This window comes from Caretta caretta, chromosome 7 (genome assembly GCF_965140235.1).
Source record: "Caretta caretta isolate rCarCar2 chromosome 7, rCarCar1.hap1, whole genome shotgun sequence".
NCBI classification, from domain to species: Eukaryota; Metazoa; Chordata; order Testudines; family Cheloniidae; genus Caretta; species Caretta caretta.
The window spans coordinates 114008714-114034163 of NC_134212.1; the positions used below are offsets into that span (position 1 = coordinate 114008714).

The following is a 25450-nucleotide window of genomic DNA, read 5'->3' on the forward strand; positions in this document are numbered from 1 at the left end:
TTAAAAACTTCCCGCTAATATTGCCTGGATGAGGTCAAGCCAGTTGAGAATATTGAATAAAAAGCTTTTACATCATGTAAAGATCAACGGCAACAAGGAAACGCATCACTGTTAATTATGACAGCACTGATTGCTGTCTGACCAAATGTTGTTAAAATCTCATTATTATTTTTTTGTCTAAAATTGTTCAAACTCTTTTCTGTTGATTTTTTGTGTGGGGAAGGGGGGATTTGTCATCTTTGCTTTCTGCCCCTTCAGTGAGCTCATTCCAGATAGTTAACCTCTATTTCTGCTTCTTGCCTTCTGTGAAAGTTGTATTTTATTTTCATTTTTACTGGAGCAGAGGCCAGTTGGTGCTCTCATTTCCCCAACATGCTGGTGAAATGGAGAGTATCGGTTGGGTGAGGTCACAATTTACATTTGCTGTGAGAGCTCAGGGAAGAGGCAGTAGCATGAGCTGAGCATATTTTATATTCCTGTTCTGTTGACCAATGCAGACAGCATTGGTGTTACCAGTAAAAGAATTTTAAACAGATTGTTGCCGTGGTCTTTCAAGTAATGCTAATAAAGCTCAACCTTCTATTTCCCTCAAACACTCAGGTCAATGTTACTGATTTTGATCCTTTCATTTTTGTAGATTTTTTTTTTATTAACATGCACTTCCAACCCATTCCTTCCAATTCTTTTAATTGCGTCCCAGTAAGAAATCTCACTTCGTACTTAAAAGATGGGGACCCTTAAAAATCGATGCACTGCTCATTTCAGCATGCAGTTGATCCATAAACTTTGCAATTTCAACATTCTTTTGCTGTAAATCTAGATTAATGCTCACCCTCCTTCCAAAGGCACTTCTGTCCCTTTTCCATTACTGTTAAGAGAATAGCTTTTTCAACAGATAACACAGGAAAACTCTCTTCATATTCCTTCCCAATTGTTTTCAGTCATCTGAAAAATAAGACTCTTGGGGGTTAAATCTGTCAATCCAAATGGGACACTAGGAAAAGGGCATGTTTCCTATAAGATAAATGTGTAGCAAAATTAGAAGATTCCACCATTGTACCAGGAGATTTTGTATACAAAACTTTGGCTTAAGTAAGATTCATTGGGCTAGGGTCTTAGCTGGTATAAATCAGCATAGATCAGCAAGGGAGTTGTATTGATTTACGTCAGCCAGAGATGTGGCACTTCGTTTCAATTTCTATTTATTTTTTTTATCAAAGAGGGGGAAATCTTCACTGTGACTAATCGAAAAGAAAAATGTTTCCCTGTTTTCAGTTGGACAACAAGCCTTAACTCCACTGGGAGGTGAGGGCACTCAGCACCTACAGAAAGCTCGGAGTTTCCCCAAGGATTGAACCCAACCTCAGAATTTTGTACCCTTTTTCCCAGAATCTAAATAATTTACAAAGGTCAAGGTACCGAATTCTACTTTGCAATGGGCCTGATTTTCCTGTCCCACAAGTGTAAATCCACTGAAGTCAATGGAGTTACATTGCTGCAAAGGCAGTATAAGTGAAGAGAGAAGTAGGCCTGGTATATTGTACTGCACATGATTAACCTACAGTAATCTGTGCAGCCAGGTCATTTTACCTAAGAGGCTAACAAAGACATAATGCTGTACCTTTGCAAGCTGTATTCCAATTGGTTGGGCATGTAATTGGGCACGTATAGTGCTAAAATAATGAAATCCAAGTATCAGACAAGCAAGGATTCAGAATAGGGGTTAAATGAACGATTCAAATTATCCCTTTTAATCCCTAACTCACAGCGCTCATTGGATGAGGCTGTAAAAGGCTCATGATGACAGACATTTCTTCATTAACTAGAATCTGGGAGCACATGTGCTATCTCTCTATATGCTCATGTACTGTACGATTTTACATGTGTGTACATAGTGTTATATGGAGAGATTATATAGTTTGCATGGTATGGTTTTTTTTCCTTTTCATTTCTTTGACATTCAAAATGTGTTGATTAGAATGCATCATATGGTACATGCTGCCCACTGTTCCATATTTATATCTGAGCTTTTTGTTAGCCAGTGATGGGATAGAGCTGGGTATCCATACTACATTCTGTACTCTGCCTTCCCTCTGCCATTCCTCTGTGTCCAAGTACATTTCTTCCGGATCAGTGTAGCAGAGCACAAGGGAGCTGGCATTGGCTTTGTAGGGTCTAGTGAGAACTTCATGAATATGTAGCCACATAAGGTGTCTTGTCTATCCTAGGTGTCTCCTTTTCAGGGTAGATGGTGGAGAATAGCTGCATATGACCACTATGCTCCACATTCATATATAATGCAGGGACAAAAAAACCCTCCGTCCCCCTCAAATGGGCTTTGCAATCCTGTCTGTGGATACTTTGAAATGATGGATACACTTGGCCAAATTCAAAGGTGAGACGTAAAATGAATTCCCATACACTTGGTCAGACTCTGTGTCCTATCTACCAATCTGTAAGGGCTGTTGTCGTAACCACAGTGGTCCCAGGATATTACTGAGATAAGGTGGACGAGGTAATGTCTTTTATTGGAGTGACTTCTATTGGTGAAAGAGCTTACACAGAGCTCTTCCGCAGGTCCTGGAAGCTTGAAAGCGTGTCTCTCTCAACAGCAGAAGTTGGTTCAATAAAAGATATTACCACACCCACTTTCTCTTGATTGTGTAAGGGAATATAAATTGATGTAATTTAAATGCTGATGAGTCAGAAGAAGGTGTACATTTTCTCTTCTTTAACGTACACCTTCCTGTTTGTTAGCACTGCTGGTGTGTGCATTAAACCAACATAAACTCACTTAGGCCTGGTCTAAACTTAAAGCTTAACTGTTGTTAAGGCGTGACCTAGTTATACCAGTAAAAGCCCTAGTGTTGACACAGTTGTATGAGTATAAGGGCTTGGCTACACTTACATTTTATAGCTCTCTAACTTGCTGGCTCAGGGGTGTGAAAAATCACCCCCCTGCATGCAGCAAGTCTGAGCGCTTTAAAGTGCTAGTGTAGACAGGCTCTCCCAGCCCTCGGAGCTAATCCCCTCGTGGAGGTGGATTACCAGGAGTGCTGGGAGAGCTTTCTCCCAGCGCTTGTGTGCGACTACACTCACACTTCAAAGCACTGCTGTGGGAGCGTTCCCGCGCAGCGCTTTGAAGTTTCCAGTGTAGACATACCCTAAGGCACTTTATACGGGTACAACATATTTTGTTTTGCCAAACCAGAATAAACTATACTGGTTTAAGGACTTTTATGTCAATAAGAAAAGGAGTACTTTGGCACCTTAGAGACTAACCAATTTATTTGAGCATAAGCTTTCGTCAGCTACAGCTCACTTCATCGGATGCATACTGTGGAAACTGCCTTTCATGCAGTTGATAGATTTCCACTCCATACGGCTAAATGCAGTGCCTTGCATAATGACAGGTTTCAGAGTAACAGCCGTGTTAGTCTGTATTCGCAAAAAGAAAAGGAGTACTTGTGGCACCTTAGAGACTAACCAATTTATTTGAGCATAAGCTTTCGTCAGCTACAGCTCACTTCATCGGATGCATACTGTGGACAGTATGCATCCGATGAAGTGAGCTGTAGCTCACGAAAGCTTATGCTCAAATAAAGCTTATGCTCAAATAAATTGGTTAGTCTCTAAGGTGCCACAAGTACTCCTTTTATGTCAATGTAACTGTGTCTACACTGGGGAAAGAGGGTTGCTGCTTTAGCTATGGAGCATATACAAGCACACGTCCATAGGCAAAACCTTGACCCCATTAAAGTCAATGGAAAGCTCCTGTTGACTGGAATGGGGCCAGAATTTTGCCCCCTCTGCCTAGGATTTTTCAGAGGTCTTCAAGAGCATTGCAGAGCCGCAGCAGGCTCATGGGTGAACTGGGCCTCTGAGTTTAGAGGCATCATTGCATGAGAGGTCACCTGCCCTCGCAAAATGTGCCTGGCACTGGAATGGTGACTTTAGGCACGTGTTACCACATGGGGCCGCATCCCCACATCCGCACACACACACACACCCCTCTCGATCTCACTCAGAGCACCATTCCCCAGTGCCTGCCTGTGTGGTACTGACTCCAGTGCTTGCAGGCTGCAGCAGAAATTGAATGCTCTAACAGCCCTGCCCTGGAAGAAAGACGTGGTTTGGCTCAATTTCCTGGCTTTCTGCTCCACATAGGAAGTAGAGGCCAGAAATCCTTACAGACGGGTGGACGGTGGCTCACCACAGCCTGAGGAGGGCTGCAAGCTGGCAGGAGTTGTCCTGGCATGTTAGTGCAGTGGTTATTCAGAGGTGCAGAGACTCAGTGATAATTTGACAAGGAGCTGGATGTGTCTGTGTATTTTAGCCTGTGCCTGGTTCTGTGAGCTTGGCCCTATTTCTGCATGGAAGTCGTGTGGCAGTCACCATAAAGATCTGGAGCTGTCTGAAGTGGGGCTTCTTTGGTCATAGGCATCCCAGAATGCACTGAGCTATGAGCCAGGCCTGGGATTCCTAGCCTGCTGGCTGCAAGCCAGCCTTGCAAGCAAAGAAAGTAGCAGTGGTAAGCAAGACAGAGGGCAGCAGGAGGATAGGGAATCTGCATGAGAAAGGCATATACAGATTGCCATTCAGTCAGTGGTGCCTCTATGGGTGGGGCCAATGCTGGGCATGTCAGAAAGGACCAGACTCATGCAATATTATACAAAAGTTTTTCCTGACTCTAAATGGTTATCAGCTGATCCCTGAAGCATAAGGTACCTGAGTTTAGGAGGAGGATTAGGTAGTGAAAAGGAACAAATGGAAAGAGTTAAGAGAAGGGAAAGGTCTCTGAATTCCACTTCCCCAACTGCTGCATCCGAACGATCTATATAAATTAAAACCACTTCTGATTTTCTCCTCATCTCCGGCCTGTTAGAGTTCATATTCCTAGGGGTTTGTTTCCTTCAGTGCTGGCAGACTGAGGGTATGGCTACACTGCCAAAAGAAAGATGTGTTCTTAGCTCAGGTTAGCTAACTTGGGTTAAACTATCAGTGAAGAGGCTTGAGTTCCAGCCCAGGCTCCCTAATGGGCTTGAATTTAAGCTGCTAACTTGAGTTAGAAGCTGAGTTGCTGTGTCTTCACTGCTATTCTAACCTGAGTAAGCTAACCTGAGTTAAGAACACACCTTTTTCTTCAGTGTAGCCATTCCCTGAAGGGCTCCAGCGTGCTTTGTGGCTACATAACTAGAACTGCTGCAATGCTTTGGAAGTTTACAAAGTGCCACAACACAGGCTTATGTTTGAGGCAGTATAAGACATGTTCCTTTGCAGACATGGAAGGAATCACAAAGCACAAGCATACACCTAATGGCTGCACACCAGCCATGGATTATCTGGGTAGATGAAGGAGCAGGGGAGTGAGTCCACTTTTACACATACATGCACACTCATATGCGCACTTTTTGCTTATATTCCAAAGACAGACCATAGGGACAACTCACACGCCAGAATTCTCTTTGTGAGGTCCATTATGTATGTTACTCTGGAAGTATCATAAGGAACATTTGCTTCCTGGAGTAGCATTCCCTAGTGCAGTGACTTTCCATACGAGCACCCTCCTCCCATTTGGTCGCATGATCTGTGTTACCTGTTGGGGTTGAGGACCCCTGCCCTAGACGTTTTGAAAATGAAGTGCACTATAGATTTCACTGGCTACTGCCAGGTTTTTCCATTCCATTATAAACATGTTCTCCTTTTTAGTTGAATTTCACGGCTGATTTCATTTATCCAGTTCAAAGAAATTCTCCTCAGCAAGGAGCTTCTGGTATGTTTGGAGTCAGGAGAAAAGTAATTTAATTCTGCTGAAAGAATGACCCACCTTCTGGTCATTACTGTTCAGATGATGTCCTGCATCTCTGGCAAAGCTGTTCTCCAGTAGACCCGCAGATTGAGGTCACCATCATGGCTTGGGTCTCAGAGCTGATAAGAACCACCTTCCATTTCTGTTAATCCATTATGTTCTCATTTCTTCGTTATTTTTTCCCGGGCTGTGTGTTTACTTTTTTCCCCCCTATCTTCCTCCCCTGTCTTCCTTGCAACTTCATTCTACATAGGTATGTCATGTCTCACCCATGTGATTATCGTCATGCATGCTGGGTGGGTGTGCTTTTTTTGTCACCATCTCAAAACCTGCATGTTTTTCTTCAACTCAAATGCTGAAATAACAAATTTTCCATTGCTCTGTCTAGCGAGATGTTAAATGGCAATAGACTTAATGTAGTGGTGTTGCGGTCATCCCTCCCCCTCTGGGTCGAAGGTTGGACAGACTGCCTCACTACATCAACAAATTGCTGCCTATTATTGGGGGAATTAGGAGACCAGGTGTTAGCGTCCTGACCATTCTAATGGGGCTGAATCTCAAACAGTCTGTAGTGCTCTAGCCCTCAGGCAGGGCAGAGCAGTGGATAGTTCAGGGACCCAGGCCCTCAAGGAGGGTGGGGCACCAAACTGTCTAAGAGCTTAACCCCCAGGCAGAGCAGTGAATAGTCTAGCATCCTAGCTCTGGCGGATGGTAGGCTAACACAGACCTCCTGGCCTACAGTGGGATCTGAGAGGGTCAGAATACAGTTTTATTTGCCCAGAAATTCTTTGTTCTTTTCACTCTGTATCATATCATATATATCATATATATATGATACAGAGCCAATATAATGTACATATTGTACCTATCGGTGCTCTTCTTGCTAAAATATTAGTGTTCATAAACCCTTTTTTCTTAAGAGCCGTCATGGTCTAAGCCTCTCAGCAGATCAAGCTATAATTCTGTGTAACTCTTCTCAGCAAACTTTTAGGGACCAGGTTCTTGAGAGCAAATGATCTATTGTAACACAGGACTCCACTTTCTCAAATTGGGGCTGCTGCTGTAACTGTATCTGAAGTTTTTACACAGCACTACAAGGCTCTGGTACAGAAGTGCTGTGAAGTGCACCATTCTCTGCAGTAGTGGTTAGGATTTAACGTCTATCCACCGAAGCATCATTCATCACGAATGACAGGTGTCACTGGGAAGACATTACAGAGGAACCTCCGGGAATAAAACAGAATGGAAACATCTGTGAAGCAATAAGTGCAGGGAGACCTGGTTCAATTCAGGTTACCCTGTCAATGGGGTCTGTTATATAACTTATTAGTTATATCATCTGGGTTCCTAGATGTGGGATTATCCAGCACAGTTTAGTCAATGTGATTGTGCTCACTAATGTGTAGTCAATATAAAAAGGAGTGTAGAAGGGCTTCTTCAGGATATGTACAGAGCAGCTAATTATTTATGGAGGCACTAACACTTTCACATTCTTGCAAAGCCACCCTCAGCCTTACCCCAGACATGGCAGTCACTTCGCTCCACATCCATCTTCCCATCTGTCAAAATGGTGATGAACGTCAGCCATGACCCACCTTCATGCCATGTTGTCACCAACATTCAGCAGGTAAAATGTACCTCTTGACAGCAAGGTGTGGATTGCAAGCTTCGCTCACAGAAAACCCATAATTTGCTTGCTGCAAGACTGTGTAGTTCAAGAAGTCTCTTCTGATTACCCTTTCTCATTAAACGTTTTTCCTGCTAAATGCATGACTGCTCCCAACCAGTGGGAGCAGGAAGAGGGAATGACGTGTCTGCATACAAGTTTAAAATATGTCAAATTAGCTATGTGTTGAGATTTACAGTGGGGGTGGCAGTCTACAAAGCACTATCTTAATAAAAAGGAGTTTATAATGTTCTAATAGAAACAAGTCTCTATCAGAAGTCAACATAACCAAAATGATATATTCTATAGAGCCTGACTTCAGAACACAATATTACATCCTTGAATTGCCACACACAGATAACCATAAAACCAACAAGGAGGCTGGTGGCACTTTAAAGACTAACAGATTAAAGATTAAAGCCTCCTCGTTGTTTTTGTGGATACAGACTAACACGGCTACCCCTCTCATACAGATAACCCATGTCACTTTAAATAATCGTGCATTCTGCTACTCCTAGCTGATACGTAGTTTTCCAAATTAGCCATTGGTTGAACAGGACTCAGAACCAGTGAACCTAAAATAAAAGAATCACAGCACATGGAACATCTGATGGCACAGGACATTTGGGGACTGTGTAACAAGACAGGGCCAAACAATCAAAGTGATACATATACTAGTTTGCACATGCATTTGTATGGACAAATTTTGTGCATGCAAATCATGCCCAAATATAGTGTTTGTGCATCAATTCCTCATGTGCATAGACAAGTCACAAGGGTGCAAGTGACTTCCTTAAGCACAAGTGGAGGGGCCTCTTGGAAAATTTGTAGTTTAATCGCATGCCTCAGTCAAGGTAGTATGTACGGTGAATTGCCTTGCCCTTCTGCCGCATTTTTAGCTTACTGGCCACCCGTAGGAACAAAAATACTTTTATCTGATTATTGGATTTATAAAGTATAAGAAAGGTGCTTAGCCAACAGCTCTGGGTGCCTTGCCATTACTTAGAAATACAGGTTAAAGTTCACAAGGACACTGGACTGGAAAATGTGACTTCTTTTGGGAACTGCAATTCCACTGGTTGTCAAAATTTAAAGCCCACTTTTCCTTCTCTCTTTCTCTTTTCACTGTGTCACTCAGTTCCAGCTGGCATTGGTCCCCTTCTACACATTTAAAAAACAGAAGGGGCTTGGTTCTCCTTTGGAGTCACTACATCTGTGTAAAGTAAGTGCACATGTGTTCTATTTTGATTGGCGAGCACTTCTCGTCCACTTTACACAGGTGTAAATGATGGCAGAAGGTGCAGGAGAGTGGAGAATCAGGGCCAAGGTTTCCTTAGTTTTGGTTAGTGTCTGTGCAGCCATGTGGATGGAAAACTTGCTCTCAAATCTTGATGTCTGGGGTGGGAGATAAGCACTGCAGAGAGGTCTCTGGCTCATTTCAGCAACTTTCAGGGCTCCTGGGTTAATATGGTGGATCTGCTGGGAGGGGAAGGAATGTTCCAGTCAGAACAGTCGTATAATGAAGACCTAAGTTTAAGAATTTTAATTCCTGTGCGGCTAAGCTAATAGATTTGTGGAGAACAATGTTCTGAGATGGCCTAGGTGACCTAACATCTATTTTCCTTTTCTAATGTCTGTGATCCTTCAATTTAGGGAATTGTATTCCAGCTGCCAACATCTGCTTCTACATGCTTGGAAACCAGTTTCATTTTGGGTTTGCATATCAACTACTATACCACATGCCTGTGATTTATAACCAAAACTGTCAACCTCTGTACTGAACCATTGCTAAATAACCTTCCATTCCTCTCTCCCGCCCTGCCCATCTAACCACCAGGCTGCCAATACACAGCTCCTACATGCATGCCGTCAGAATGAATCTGAGCTGCTTAAAACTCAACTCCAGTATGAATGTGAATCTCTGTCTCTGCAGGAATATTGAAAAGCAAAGTCACCCAGTGCTAGTCAAGTCTGTTGAATATTGTTTGTTTTTAGTTCTGCTTTAAACCTCTCTTCCTCCCTGGAATTTTTGAGTTTACCGTCTTTTGGTTGGGTTTTTATTATGCTTGCTTCTTTATCACTCTCCCTTTTCTCATTTTGTTTTCTCCCTTCTTCTCATTGGAGGCAATGAGCCGTCCAGCGGTCGGAACTCCCCTGTCCCTTATCGGCCAGACAGCCGCCCTCTAACTCCAACTTACGTTCAGGCCCCTAAACATTTCCATGTTCCAGGTAGGAGCTGGCACTGTGTGTCTTGGTGTCCTGTCACAGTGTAGAATGTAGCCTTTGTCACCTCTGTCTTGTCTCCATTACTTCACGCTGTTTTACTTGGTATGCGCACACAGTGTTCTGACTCACAGGGACCTGCTCAGAGGAGTCTTGTGTTTAGCAAGTGTGGAGGAATGGATTGTGGCTTTCTCTTGCCCTGTGCTTCAGCATTAGAATGGGTTGTGGTTCAGTATTAGTCAGTAGACAGTGAGCTGACCATTTAGGGCCTGATCCTTCTCTTACTTCCCCAAGCTCTGAGCCATGCTTGGAAGAGTTACTCCTGACTTACACTAGTGTATGTGAGAGGTGAATGGGGCCTGGAGCAGTTATGATGCTCTCCAGCAAGAGCAGTTAAATCTAAGCATGCTCGTGATTTTCATATCTGATAAAGATAACTCCTGACTTGCTTTGTCTTCAGCAAGACCATTCCAAGTTAGATCTTTTTTTTTTTTTAAACTGGATGAGAAAAATTCTTTTTTTGTTTTTGTACAATAACTTGACTTCCCATACAAGGATACATAAAGTCAACATGCCCTGTTTACAAGGGACAGACTGTTTTAAGTCAAATTTACAACTTTTCCACTGTGGAAAAAGTTTCCTGTTCCTGTATTTAGATGGAATGAGGGAATGTCTCTATTTATAGCTTTCCAGTGTAGGCAGGTGGAATCTATTGCATCACTTAAATACCCTGGTAGCGTTTACACTTATTTGTTATTCAAGTAGAGACAGTGGTCCACTAGCAGGAACAAAAAATGCCTCTTTGTCTCTGTGTTGTGAATTTGCCTAGTTTAGTCAGTGATGTAGGGCGTTATCAGGCAGGATTTACTTTAATTTTCATAGATTTGTAAGGTTCCTTTCCTTGATACCAAAGATAAAGTTTCAGAGTAACAGCCGTGTTAGTCTGTATTCGCAAAAAGAAAAGGAGTACTTGTGGCACCTTAGAGACTAACCAATTTATTTGAGCATAAGCTTTCGTGAGCTACAGCTCACTTCATCAGATGCATAAAGTTGTTTCCTTTAGCGCTTTCATTGGACCCATGATGTGCATTGTATGCTCCTAAACATTTTCTGTGACAGTTGTGGTAATGTAACCAAAATCTATATTATACAGTAGCAAATGGTTATTTTGCAATGCAGATTTTCAGCCCCTAATAGAACTCATTGTGAATAATGGGATTATGATACTTGGTTTTTCACTGTAGCATTAATTTTGGATCACCTTTCCTGTTGTTCCTGTGAAGAACTTGTATGGTTTTTTTTAGAACGAACCTTTGCCTGTTTCTAAATTAGCATCTGTTTAAAAAAAAATTCCCAGCTCTTGAAGAGGTTGCTGTAGAAATACTGTGTCAGAGTTCTGAGGGTTGCAGTTAAAATCTAATGCATAATGATAATGTGCTGTACAAATATTTGTCACATAGAAATGCTTTTAATCTCTCCATGTTGTGGTTTGGTATTAGCACGACACTAGTTAGCATTGCATGGAGCAGCCCTCTGGCCCAGTGCAGTATAAGCATTGGCTGCTCTTCAAAATGGCAGGCTAGACCACATGTCCAGCAGGTTTTACTGTGGACTGTAGGTTCGCTGCATTGCTCTACACTCGGCCAACTCCTTGGTTGGAAGGGGAATGAAGCCGCTATTGCTGAAGCACAATTTTCCAGAATGTAGTCATTGGGGGGTTGCTGTGCCCCGGTTGCTTCCGTATTCACCATCAGAATATCTCCTTTGCTTGCATTCCTTCTATAACCTTTGTGTTACTAATACACTTCTAAGTATTTAAAATGAATGGCTCGTGACTTAGATGCATCAACATGTTGCAAAATAAATGGCAAAAGGTTTCATACCCCATGTCTGTGACTTTTCACCTGTTCTAGTATTTTCTCGAGTAATCCAGCTATATGTAATGCTAGAGCTAGCTTTCTGGCTTCTTCTTGTGCTGACTCCTTAGTTTGGTGTGTCTATTGGTTTGGTGTTGCGGTTTTTCTTTTATTCATAACTGAAGTCTTCCCCATGTTCACACATTTCTGCTTTTTAATTCCACAGATCAAGGCATCAACATTTACAGGAAACCACCGATCTACAAACAACATGGTAAACCCTCTTTCCTCTCTGTATTTTCTAAGTAGGAGAGTCCGCTCAATTCAACATTTGTACAGGATAGCAGAAAACATCCAGTGTTTCACGTACACATTACAAATTGGAAATATTAGTTTAAAAACAGCTTTTGTTGGACAGATTGCCAAGTAGAAAGAATGAGTGGAATCTTGGCCCCACTGAAGTCGATGACAAAACTCCCGTTGATTTATATGGGACTAGGATTTCACCTTGTGTCTTTAACATGATTTAGATATCATACCTATTCCTACAGGAATTCATCATGGTAAGACTGATTTTTCAACAGGAGGGTCTCAGCATATATCGTATTAACTTTTGTTTCAGGCAAATAAAGTACAACGCTTTGTTTCCACCATAAAGATGGAGATTTTTATTGGCAAACCAGTATTCCAAATGCAAATTTGCTAAAAGAGCTAGGGACAAGTAGAATTGTTGAAAGTGTTGTATGCAGTGTATCTCTGGGGAGCCGATTTGACTGGCAAAACCAGTGGAGCAGCTTGGATAGCAAAGTCTATTTGTTTTTCCAATATTCAGTTTCATTGCTACTTTAAACCTCCTTCCAAGCTGCCCATTGTTTTATCATTCCTCATAATAATAATGATGGGACCAGACAACTGATTTGCCACTGCCTGATGCTTTGGAACATGCTCCCTGTTATTACTGAATTCATTCACTATTGCCTTCTGCTATGAATATAGAGTATTTAATAGGAAAAGGCTTTTTTATTTTGGTAAAGCACATGTGACTATATTTCATGAGGGAATTCTTGCATTTGCCTTTAGAGATCCGACACCAATCAGTATAGTTTCTTTGTAGGATTAGGTAACAGATGGACAGAATCATAAGTTTTAGATGAGCAGCTAATAGAGAGCAGCTGAGCTCACAAGGAAGAAAAAATATGGAGACCTAGATTAGAAACCGGAGTCCCATTACTGCAGGTTTAGAGCCTCTTTTAAAAAAAATTATTTTTAAACCATATTCTCATTTTAAAAATGTTCTTAATATTATTTTTTGGTTTTTATGGTTTTAATGTGTCTTCTCACCCTCCCATTAACATGTGAATGTTTAACCACTGACCTCACCAATTGTAATACAGTACTGTTTGAAGTCATGCTTTTGTTATCCCCTGACCACCTTTTCCAGATTTCTGTATGTTTATGCATAGAACCTTCTCTACCTTAAAATTGCCAACATTCCCAATACACAGTAAGGCAGATATTTTCAAAGCTGCCTAAAGGATTTGAATATGAAATTCCTGTTAATTTTAATGGGAATAAGGGCATCCCAATTCCTTATGTTGCTTTGACAATCATAGAATCATAGAATATCAGGGTTGGAAGGGACCTCAGGAGATCGTCTAATCCAACCCCCTGCTCAAAGCAGGAGCAATCCCCAACTACATCATTCCAGCCAGGATCTCAGACTAAAGCCATAAACATTAAAATGGAATGAATCCGTTTTTGAAAAACATCTGCCTTAGCTTCCTAGTTGCAGACGTCTTTCAATAAAAGTAGGTCCAGGGATCATCTTCTGATTTGATCAAAAATAAAATTACTTGACCGAGGCTGATATTTTGCATTTTAAGAAGTAACAAGGGTGTTTTTAATACAAAGTAAACACTCGATTTTATTTTTTTTTTGTCTAAGGTTAACAAATAAAAACCACAATGCACATCCCCGCATTATATGATCATTTTAAAAGACTTTGGCTCAGATTTGAATTTTAGATTTGTGCCACACTGCTGAGATAAGACTCTGGAATTCCTGTTACATTAAATATAAATATAATGTAAATATAGTACAGTGGTAAATTTCATTTCTGAAGACTCTCTCCCTGCAGAGTGGATCTGAACAGAATTTAACGTTTATTACTAAACTCAAGCTCACTTTTGTTACTGAACATGAATGAGTTACTAGATGCAGCAGAGATATTCGAGTGATAAACACCTTTCTCTACTTGCTACAGACCCCTTCGCTGTTGCAGTTTTTCACAGAAGCATGTGGTGGAATTAAAATTAGTGCAACTCCACTGAACTATTCCTGGTTTCTTGCCCTAAAGGGAAGACAAGCCACCACACTGAAGGCTTCATTAATGATCAGCTATCATCAGGAGATATAGCGAAATACTGCTTGACATATTTGCCTGAGTTCCCTCTATCTGTCTAATCATTTTAACTGGGTGCTACTCCAATGAAATCCTGTATTTTGTGCAGAGGGGGAGAGCATAGATTTGATTCTAAGACATTAGTGCGGGGAAGAATTTAATGTACTGCAAGCTGAAACTAGGAAGCCAAAAGATCAGTGCATACACTTTTAATAACTGAAGTGCTGTAGAGTATAAAATATTAACGAAGTAAGGGAAACCATGACACTGATGTAGGCTATAACATAGCTAAGTTCCCCTGATTGCCATCTAGATGCAACTGCTTTGGCAGCACAGACCAAGTCCTCCGAGGATATCATCAAGTCCTCCAAGTTCCCAGCAGCCCATGCTCCAGCACCCAACGAGATACCAAAGATTGAGACAGACCACTGGCCAGGTCCTCCCTCACTTGCGGCTGTAGGTATGCAAAAAACAATGAACTAAGTGACATGGATTAAGAGGTACATATAAATAAATCAGATTAATATTGAAACTGTAAGCTCTCGGGAGCAGGAACTGTGTCTACCCCTGTTCACCCCATAGCACATTGAGGCCTTGAATCTGATTGGGGCCTCTGTGCATGCCTGTGCTGTAAATAATAATAGCAAAGAAAACAGGTCTTATAAAAGAACTTTGGGACTGTTAACATGGACATTCTCCCATAGAGGAGATATATACTGTGCAATTGGTTATGGACGGTTCAATGTCTTGAATGCATCATAGAAGCCTGACTTCTTTCAGTTATTATTTATTTCACATTCTAGTTCTATGCTAACAGTAAATGTATTTGTAAAACATGTCATTTCTCTGGCCATGGAGCTTTTTCTGTGGCAATGATGAGCACTGTGAAGGAACAGTCATTGCACAGATACCTTCTGAATGAGACCAGCGTAAAAGTTGTATTTCTCATCTACAACGCATCCACAGAATGTAGATCTTTCTTTTCCATGTTATTACACTGCAGGTGTCTCATTCATTGTGTTTTCTTTGAATCACATACACAATCTTTTTTTTTATTTGTCTTTTGCTTTGTGCTTGTGATGATTCCTGACCAGGAGGGATGCTAGGCAGCTAATTTAAACATTACTTCTTTAGAGATGCACAAAGGAAACTCTTTAGGTTGGTTATTTCAGTTTTGTGTGAAGAGTTTGACACTCAACAGTACATTCCATGTAACTGTTCACAGACCTGTAACAAGGGTTAGGAATTCAGTGGTGTGAGATGAGGCAAATAATATGAATGGCTAATGTAGAGGGAATCAGTTCACTAGAAATACCTTCTACATGCCAATTGAGACTTCACAACCTGTGACATCAAATCGATAATTCATGGGTATTTTTAATCTTTCATTATAACACCTATGATAACTATAACATAATGTGTTATTTGTCTGTGATGGGTCATCACCTCCTCCCAGTCCATTACCCACCTGCCAATGGACTGCATCTTGATTGTTACTATTTTAAATAAAATTGCTCCATACACTGGCTCTCAGGTTGCTCTATTTTTCCTGAGAAACTAAACATGACTGTGCAGAAACTATATTGGCCCTAATGCACTCAGGGCTTTTCTGTACTCAGCAATAAGTGGATCATTTACATATTATTTGACATGCTTAAAAACAAACTCTTGAGTCTGTATTTAGGTTGGATGCCTGATTTACTGAGTGTGATGTTTTCCCTGCAGAGCTAAACTGGACCGAACAATTGAAAAATAAAAAATGTGTATTCCTACTATTCTGCAGAAAACTCTACAGAAAGACGGGGGGAAATGGCATGTTTAGCCAACAAATCTTAACCTCTGTAACTTTTTAGCTACCTCCACACTAGCTCCATTTTCCAGTTCCCTGTATAATATTGTGTTGAATTTAAGCATCCTAATGGTTCAGTTGCAGGGTTTGGTTTTTACTCAGAAACTCCCATTTGGTAATAATGAGAACTTTGACTGAATTAGGACTGATTGAAAAATTAGTCAGGAATTCAGGATTTGGCCCACAGAGGGAGACTACTGCTGTCATCGAAACTGCCTGTAACCTGTTCATGACTATGTTCTAAAAAATCATTGAACCTGGTTCTCATTTACTCTACAGCTGCTTTACTTTGGCGGTCTAAATCCACAGAGTGGATTGAATATAATTCATACCTACTCGGAGACCCCTCCATGCTGTCAGTGTGGTGTAAAGTGGCCTTTGTGTAAATGAGAATCAGGCCTATTGTTCTCGGCCATTTTGGTACAGGTACCAGCGCTTTTAAATTCAAGCCTCTGTGACTGGTGATCGAGGCTTCCCCTCTCTGGTAAGCTGATGGCAAGCCTCTGTGCTAGGTCCTGGAACACCACTGCTGCTTCCCTTCTATTCACTTGTGCGTGTTCTAAGCAAGTGTGAAGCTTTAGCTACTCCAAACTCCAATCTTGCAGTGGTGAAACTGGGACTTCAAACAGCTCCAGCCTCATTGCTGTGTAAGTGGATTTTGGAGTAGCCCAAACTCCATTTCTAGTTAGAGCATGTGCATATTTTTGGGAGCTGGGGTGCACTGCCTAGTGCAACCAAGGGTTTCGAAGTCTAAACTGATAAGGAAGCCTAAACAGTTTGGGAACCCGTGTTCTGTTTAGTATAACTTCTCGCTGTGGATAGCGTGAACCCAGAAGGGTGATGGCAGTGGGTGGACTCGCTCAGAGTTCATTTGGATTAAGGGTGGATTTTGAAAAGGCTTTGGAAGCTGCTGGCAATCTTTGCATTTATTTATTTTTTATTTATTTAACAAGCTAAGTTAGGTCATACTGTGCAGTCGCCCTTACGTCCCTGGTGTGGTGGGGCTGATGTGAGAAAGCTCTCTTTGTACCATGGTTTTATGGAAGCAGGAGCCGACATGAGGCGCAGATCAAGTGGCAGAGAGGAAGAAGATGAAGAGCTACAGAGACGTCGGCAGCTACAGGAGGACCAGCTTATGAAGGTTGTTATTGGCTTCTCTTAATACTATTTCCACTGTGCACCATGGACAGACTTTTCCTAAGCAATTTCAACTGCGTTAATAAACCGATCCACCATCGTATTTTGCTTATCTATATTTTTTTTCTTCTTCCCATTTATAGCTTAACTCTGGTCTGGGGCAATTGATACTAAAAGAAGAAATGGAAAAGGAGACTCGCGATAGGCCAGCTCTTTCAGCCAGTCGCTATGATTCTCCAGTTAATTCATGTAAGCAACAGAGGTGAAAACTATCTCTAAGTGGTCCATGGAAGCCCACGTGGTGTGTGCCTGGATCCTGGGCTTTCACTCCTGAAAATCTTGGTCTATACCTGTTGGCTTTATTGTTTAATCTAGAAATAATATTAAATTGAGGATTTTAGAAGGAACTTCTTGGAGGAATAACTCCTTATATACATAATGTGTGATGGAAAGTTTGGCCCTGGTAACTGCACTGCGGACACTTATCACAAACTAGTGGGCTAGCTTATTAAATTACAACAAACTAAACACACCTTGCCTAAACTTGAGCTTCACATAGCCTTTTAACCTTTCCCACAGGGGAAGAGGAAATCAGAGAGCAGGGCAACACATTCCAAAGTGCTAGATCCTAGCGAGTCAATGTCTGTCTATCTAAGCTAGCATTTCAATCGGATGCATTACATTCCGGAGAAAAGGCAAAAGTATCAGCTGTCCTTAACTGTTTGCTTACAGGGAGGTCAGTGATGCAGCCAAGAGTTTGGCCTTTTTTTGTATATATATTTTTAATATATTCTTTTATCCCTGGTGCACTTTTGTGCCCTTCTCAGAGCTCCAAGGATTATTCCTCACCTGTTTTACTTCATTCTCCTTGCCCTCAGGGCCCTGCATCATAAGTCTGCTCCAAGCCAAGAAAAATCAAGAGCAGCTCCCTGTGGAACCTGTCATTGCCACTATTCCATCGTTCTCGTGGATGGCTGCACAGCAAGATAAAACTCTCTGTTCTTCCATGTTATATGAGTAGGCTGTCTCTACAGCACTGCAAGCCCCTATTGGTCAGGGAGAGAAGGACCAGGCTAGGGCTCAGATCTCTCCTGTGACCTTTCATGGTCACAGGGCTGGCGTCTTTCTAATAATATCAGAGCTCACAAAGATGAGCAAATGCACTGGCTAGAGAGTCACCTTAATGGAAACCTCTCCGTGCCCCTCTATACCGTTACATCAGTGCTAATCTGCAACACCTCTGCCTTGTGTGAGATCTGTGGACTGCTGGTCAGACAAATTAGTGCCTTCGTCGACATCCCTTATCTCCAGAACATCTTGTCCTTTGTACTTCCTCCTGTTTTTTTTAAATGTTTCCTTAACCAGAGACCGCAAGGGCAACATTTCTGGGTGTCTGACGAAGTGGAGAGGGATGCTAATTGTGGGGAAGAGAGAAGAAAGTCCCTGTAATGGAAAATGAATTACAATGTTAACTTCGGAGGCACTACTGTAGGACCATATGACCACCCACTTAAAACTGAAAGCCAAAGAAATGCCATCGTGCCGCTGCACTTTCTGGCATCAGCTAAGACGTTAAGCAGAAGCACCATGGTACCACAGGAAAGCCTGTTTCCTTGCTATTTTAGATGAAACCAAGAGTGGTGGAACCTGTCGTCTGGTCATGCAAGATTTCCTAACCCAGCTGGGATAAGCTTTGAAGCTAGATGCTTAACCAAGCCAAAGCCCCCAACTGGTTGAGGTTCAACCATTACTACTCACTCGAATCCTACTCCCAATGAAGTCATGTGGTTGGGTACATATTTGGCTCTCTTAGCCAGGTTGTCAATGTTTGCTTTCCAAAGTCTATGCCGTTTCTCAGACTTCATTGTATCACTGCCCCTTCTGACAACAAAAATTACTACACGGCCCTGGGAAGCCCGAGCACTGCCGCCCCAGGTGGGTTGGCCAAAGCCAGAGCACTGCTGCCCTGGGAGCGGGGCCAAAGCCGAAGCTCGAGGGCTTCAGCCCTGGCAGGGAGACTGCAACCTGAGCCCCACCATCCAGGGCTGAAGAAGCCCTTGGGCTTCGGCTGAAGCCCTGGGCGGTGGGGCTTGGACTTCGGCTTCCATCCCAGGCCCCAGCAAATCTAACGCCAGCCCTGGTGACCCCATTAAAATGGGGTCACAACCCACTTTGGGGTTGAGAACTGCTTCCCCAAATGTTCTGACTTTGAGTTTCCAGTGGATTTTTGGCGTTTTAATGGACTTTTCTCTCCTTCTCATTCAGCCTCACATGTCTCGGCCTCCAAAACCTCCTCCCTCCCTGGCTATGGAAGAAATGGACTGCACAGGGTAAGATGGCAGCAGTGTGGAAAAGCAGAAGGTGGAGTTAATATACAGTCTGGGTATTTATTACCTTACTGATCCCATCAGGTCTCTAAATTGGATCAATCTTTCTTTTAAAACTAACATCAGCAGAACAAAAGCCACCTGCTACCAGGAGCCTTGCCCCTCCCCATTGACTAGATTCTGCTAGTGATGTGTGCTGTGCAGCATGACCTGAGAGCTGAAGGCCTTTGTATGAGAAATACCTGCACAGTCATATATATGTCAACTGTGCATTCACATGTCCGTGTTTTCCTTCCTGTTACAGCCTGTGTCTACAGACTTCGGTCAGTACAATAGTTATGGGGATGTGAGCAGTGGTGTTCGAGGTAAGACTGAGTTGTTTTTGTTTTTTTCTTGTTTTGCTTTGGTCCCTGAGTGAACTGTGACACTCGCTTTGGTTTCTGCTGTTCCTTTTTAAGGCAGCAAATGTGGTTGGTCTCCTGTCTGCGTCTCAATTTTTACCTCTGTCCGGTAAACTCCAGAGTTAACGTAAAATGTGCAGACATTTGTCAGCATTTTTTTTCCTAACCACTTTATGGGGTAGAGTCTCATTTACAGCAAGGATCTGTTCTAGCAGTGCAAAGGGGTCTCAGTGCAAATGAGAATCAAACCTTATGTATTTATTCAGGGATGTGCACTGAGTTCTGTTTTGCTATATTATAGAGCTGCAAATTATACACCATGAGCAGCATGGTCTGCAACCATGAGCCACAAGGTTGGGAGCCAGGGAGTGCTAAATTTTAATCCCAGCTCTGCCACTGGCTTGCTGTGTGACTTCGGGCCAGACATGTAACCTGCCTGTGCCCCAGTCTCCTCATCAGTAAAATGTGTTGATGATTAATATTTACAAAGTGCTTTGAACACACAAAGCCCGAGAGTCATTCTCCATATTGTTGTTGTTTCTGTTGTGAGAAATGTACCAGGTACAAATGACAAGGTGCTGTTACAAAGCACTCCCTGAGCTGCTGCTCAGAGGTGTGGGCTCCGTTTCTTAGCTTACAATTGAGTCTGGGACTGCAGTGGCCAACGTGTCCATGTCTCTGGTTCAATCTGAAAGCTCGGGCACACGAGTGTATTGGGTCTGGTTCCCATCTCTGCGATGCTGGTGTAAATCAGGAGTAACTCCACTGGCTACGATGTGTACAAGTGCTGAGAGTGAGACTGGAATTGGGCCCTTTGTATACATCGCTTGCCATTACTGCAGTTTGTCAGAAGTTGCATTGATTATGGCACGCAGGTGCCAAAGCATGAAGTGACGCAAGATTTCCAGGGGAGTTAATCCTCTCTGAAGCAGGAGAAACACTTTGTCCTTTTAAAACATTTTTTTAACTTCACCTTTTGAGGGCCAACCCAGTCACTTCGGCAGTCGTGCTGCCAGTGACGTGCTCCATAAACTGGCAACCTCCAGGAGAACCTCAGGGGCAGTGGCAACATGACATACCTCTTCTTGGAGTAGCCTTTTGGGGCCGTGAAGAGAGTCCCACGTAGGCCTCTTCAGCCAGGGAACATTACTGTAGTATGGGGAAGGAGAAGGGAAGGTGTCCTTCATTCAGCTTTTCAACTATGAATCAGGTTCTATCTGCACTCTAACTTGTAAATGAGCATGTAAAAAATGGTTAGTTTTAAAACAAGGTTTGCATTCCCATGAATCACGTTAACTACATGTTTCAGAGTAACAGCCGTGTTAGTCTGTGTGTGTGTTGGGGGGCGGAGGGTGAGAAAACCTGGATTTGTGCTGGAAATGGCCCAACTTGATTATCATACACATTGTAAGGAGAGTGATCACTTTAGATAAGGTATTACCAGTAGGAGAGTGGGGTGGTAGGAGGTATTGTTTCATGGTCTCTGTGTATATAATGTCTTCTGCAGTTTCCACAGTATGCATCCGATGAAGTGAGCTGTAGCTGACGAAAGCTTATGCTCAAATAAATTGGTTAGTCTCTAAGGTGCCACAAGTACTCCTTTTCTTTTTGTTAACTACATGGTTAGTAATGGTGACAACTAACCATGTGTCATGCAGGACAGTGGGCTTGGCTGGCTCATCAATGTCTCAGGAGATCATAATATTATTTTCTGCTCCTATGGGTCCCGCAACCAGGCTGGTGTAACTGGACTGGCCAGACTTCCTTCCTCCCTACTCTTCGGTAGAACACTCCAGAATGCTTTGTCCCATGTGCTGCTGGTACTGCCCTGTGTAGCTCCCAACCCAGAACTCAGAGGTTCTCTGATTTTCCCATAATGCAAACACTGTCAGATATTGATGGGGGTGTGGATGCTCAGTCAAGGTTGACACATGGTTGCACTGAGCAAAAAGCTCATGAGTGCTCACAGCTCAACCTGTTTGTGGTAACAGGTCTGATGCGGGTGTCATGACCTGGCTACAAAAACATGGCTGAAGTTGTCATGTAATCTTAGGCTTAGAAAATGGATGGGACTGTGAACTCAGGCCACATTACATGATGCAGCTGGGTTTGTTGAGCTGCGTTCTGCTATTTATTGTGGTTTCTCCCATTTTCCAAAAGGTCTTAATGTTGGGAAATCCCAGGTCCTAGTGCCAGTGAGGTTAACTGCTTATCTGACAAGTGAGGAACCTCTTGGGATAACCTTCAGTGCATTCAAGCAGAAATGCTGGTCCCATATGTGTGGACCCAGCCATTTGTGTTCAGAAATGTATCATCTAGGAGTTTCAGTGAGCTATCTTAGACCTACAAAGCATGTCAGGTATTTCATAGCACTTCATAGCCTTGTAAAACATCAGGAGACTGGATGAATCAGTCAGTTGATGGAGAAGCCTACAGGATGAAAATCAAACCAGCTTCTCTGGGCCTCATCTGTATTAAACAGTGCAGAGCCTACACTTGTTTTCTTCTCTCTGACTTTTGTTATACACATCAGAACAGGAACAACTGGTACTTTTTAATATCTGCATTTCTACTAAATATGGAGACAGACAGTCCTCCTCCTTAGTACTAAAAAGTCAAACAGCAAATTCTGCATGTGCTAAAGGCTTTAGGGATTGTTCAGAAGTATGTTATATGTATCAATAGGCATATACTGCTCCAGGCATGATTATACAGTATTTCTCAAGATGGATCTAGCCAGGGATGGACAACTGGTCTGGTACATCTGAGTTAGTTTGCTGAAAGCTCTCCTATTCCCTATGACATTTTCTTCACTACTCCTAGAATGTGGTTTTTGTTGGATATTCAGCTCTCCTCTGCAAGTGAAGGGACGCTGCCCAATGTCCGGCATAACAGCGTGCAGCAGAGTAGCTAAGTACTGCATGTATATTTTGTACCCTGTACACAGAGAATATGAACTTACTTTCTGTAAATGTCACATTAGGGGAGTGGGCCTCTGGCTAAGGTTAGTTAGGATTTCCGGGTTCTGTTCCCAGCTCTGCCATCATCTTGTTGTGCAGCTTCGGACTTTCAGTGGGAGTTCCTGTAGATCCCTTTGACAGTCTCACTCTTTGATCCTATCTGTACTGTAAAATCCTTAGAGCCAGCTAAAAGAATTTGTTGCGTTCTTTTTTTTTTAAATACCTTTTCAAACAGTCTGAAAATGTCCACAAAAAATGTTTGTATCATTTGAAACATTGCAATTTTTGACTCAGTGAAAGTTTTCCAGTTGAATCAAATAGGTTTGGAATAAGCTTTTTGTGAGGTTCCCCCAAGACCTATCTACAGTAAGACTCTGTGGCTCAGGGACAGTTAGAAAATCCCATGAGAGACAGATGGGTCCCTACTCTTTGCTCTGTGAGGCATAGCAGTACTGCAGTGCCGATAGGAGTGCCATGTTTGCTGATGTGGTGGGAGTTCAATGCACTTGCAGAGACTAATATTTTGATGGTGATTATTTTAAATAATAATTTGCACTTTTGCACTTATGAACATTACTTGAATTGACCCACAAGAAATATATTTCTACTATCTGTGCCGTAGTGCTTATATTCTTTACCATAACGACTTAGGACTTGCACAGGAAGCGTGTACTGATTTAACTAGGGCTGTCAATTAATCGCAGTTAACTCATGTGATTAAGTCAAAAAAAATCAATCGCAATTTAAAAAATGTATCACGATTAATCACACTTTTAATCACACTGTTAAACAATAGAATACCAATTGCAATTTACTAAATATTTTTTGATGTTTTTCTACATTTTCAAATATATTTATTTCAGTTACAACATAGAATACAAAGTGTACAGTGCTCACTTTATATTATTATTTTTATTACAAAAATTTGTGCTGTAAAAATGATAAACAATTTTTCAGTTCACCTCATACAAGTACTGTAGTGCAATCTCTTTATTGTGAAAGTGCAACTTACAAATGCAGATTTTTTTTTTGTTACATAACTGCACTCAAAAAACCCAAAACAATGTAAAACTTTAGGGCCTACAAGTCCACTCAGTCCTACTTCTTGTTCAGCCAATCACTAAGACAAACAAGTGTATTTACATTTACGGGACATAATTCTTCCCACTTCTTATTTACAGTGTCACCTGAAAGTGAAAACAGGCATGCACATGGCACTTTTGTAGCATATCTGGCAAGGTATTTCCGTGCCAGATATGCTAAACATTCGTATGCCCCTTCATACTTGGGCCACCATTCCAGAGGACATGCTTTCATGCTGATGACGCTCACTAAAAATAATGTGTTAATTAATTTTCTGACTAAACCCCTTGGAGGAGAATTGTATGTCCCCTGCCCTGTTTTACCTGCATTCTGCCATATATTTCATGTTATAGCAGTCTCGGATGATGACCCAGCAAATGTTGTTCGTTTTAAGAACACTTTCACTGCAGATTTGACGAAACGCAAAAAGGGAACCAATGTGAGATTTCTAAAGATAGTTACAGCACTCAACCCAAGGTTTAAGAATCTGAAGTGCCTTCCAAAATCTGAGGGGGATGAGGTGTGGAGAATCTTTTCAGAAGTCTTAAAGGAGCAACACTCCGATGCAGAAACTACAGAACTGAACCACCCAACAAGAAAATCAACCTTCTGCTGGTGGCATCTGACTCAGATGATGAAAATGAATATGCATCAGTCCGCACTGCTTTGGATCATTGTCGAGCAGAACCTGTCATTGGCATGGATGCATGTCCTCTGGAAGGATGGTTGAAGCATGAAGGGACATATAAATCTTTAGTGCATCTGGCATGTAAATATCTTGCGACGCCGGCTACAACAGTACCATGAGAACAACTGTCCTCACTTTCAGGTGACACTGTAAACAAAAAGCGGGCAGCATTATCTCCTGCAAATGTTAATGAACTTGTTTGACTGATTGGCTGAAAAAGAAGTAGGACTGAATGGGCTTGTAGGCTCTAAAGTTTTACATTGTTTCACTTTTGAATGCAGGGTTTTTTTGTACATAATTCTACATATGTAAGTTCAACTTTCATGATAAAGAGATTGCATTACAGTACTTGTATTAGGTGAATTGAAAAATACTATTTCTTTTGTTTTTTACTGGCAAATATTTATAATCAAAAATAATAATATGAAGTGAGCACTGTACACTTTGTATTTTGTGTGGTAATTAAAATCAATATATTTGAAAAGTAGAAAACATCCAAAAATATTTTAATAAATGGCATTCTATTATTCTTTAATAGTGCATTTAATCGTGATTAGTTTTTTCTAATTGCTTGACAGCCCTAGATTTAATTAATGTATAGGATGTTGCACTGATTTAATTAAGCCAATTTCTAAACCAATGTCATTAAATTGGTACCGTTTTCTCATTTGGATAAGGCCTTGGATTCTAATTCCCTTCTCCCTTAAATCTTTCCCTTGACTTCAGTAGAAACTGGATCAGGCCTTTGGATTCAAGTCAGTCAAAAAATCTGATCTGTCCCCAACAATATCAGTACATCACATCAGTTCCAACACTGTCGATTGACTGGGACAGAGAGACTGTTATCTCTTTCATGTTTAATTACAAAATAAGCGGAGATGAGTTACTGGAGCTAATGCACCCTTTTGTGAATTGATAGCAACTATCTTCCAATGTCTCTGAGAAACATCAATAGTGTCAGAGTGGTGAACAGCAAGCTGATGTCTGCTGGAGGCTGCAAACTGATCTGATACTGCTTTCGCTGAACAATTAAAATATTCTGTTTGGTGT

The 25450-nt window shown here is 41.8% G+C and overlaps 1 protein-coding gene across 8 annotated transcripts in view; it reads left to right on the top strand.

Annotated features, from left to right (window-relative positions):
- ABLIM1 (actin binding LIM protein 1) overlaps window positions 1–25450 on the top strand; it is a 312371-nt gene that overhangs the window by 271676 nt on the left and 15245 nt on the right. For 4 of the 8 annotated variants that reach the window (XM_048857014.2, XM_048857010.2, XM_048857016.2 and 1 more), the window contains 7 exons: window positions 9600–9704; window positions 11781–11828; window positions 14269–14415; window positions 16758–16945; window positions 17085–17190; window positions 19207–19271; window positions 19573–19633. In XM_048857014.2, coding sequence (XP_048712971.2) covers window positions 9600–9704; window positions 11781–11828; window positions 14269–14415; window positions 16758–16945; window positions 17085–17190; window positions 19207–19271; window positions 19573–19633 — 720 coding nt within the window. The remainder of the gene's footprint in view (window positions 1–9599; window positions 9705–11780; window positions 11829–14268; window positions 14416–16757; window positions 16946–17084; window positions 17191–19206; window positions 19272–19572; window positions 19634–25450) is intronic. The other 4 variants (XM_048857017.2, XM_048857011.2, XM_048857012.2 and 1 more) reach the window with 4 other exon arrangements.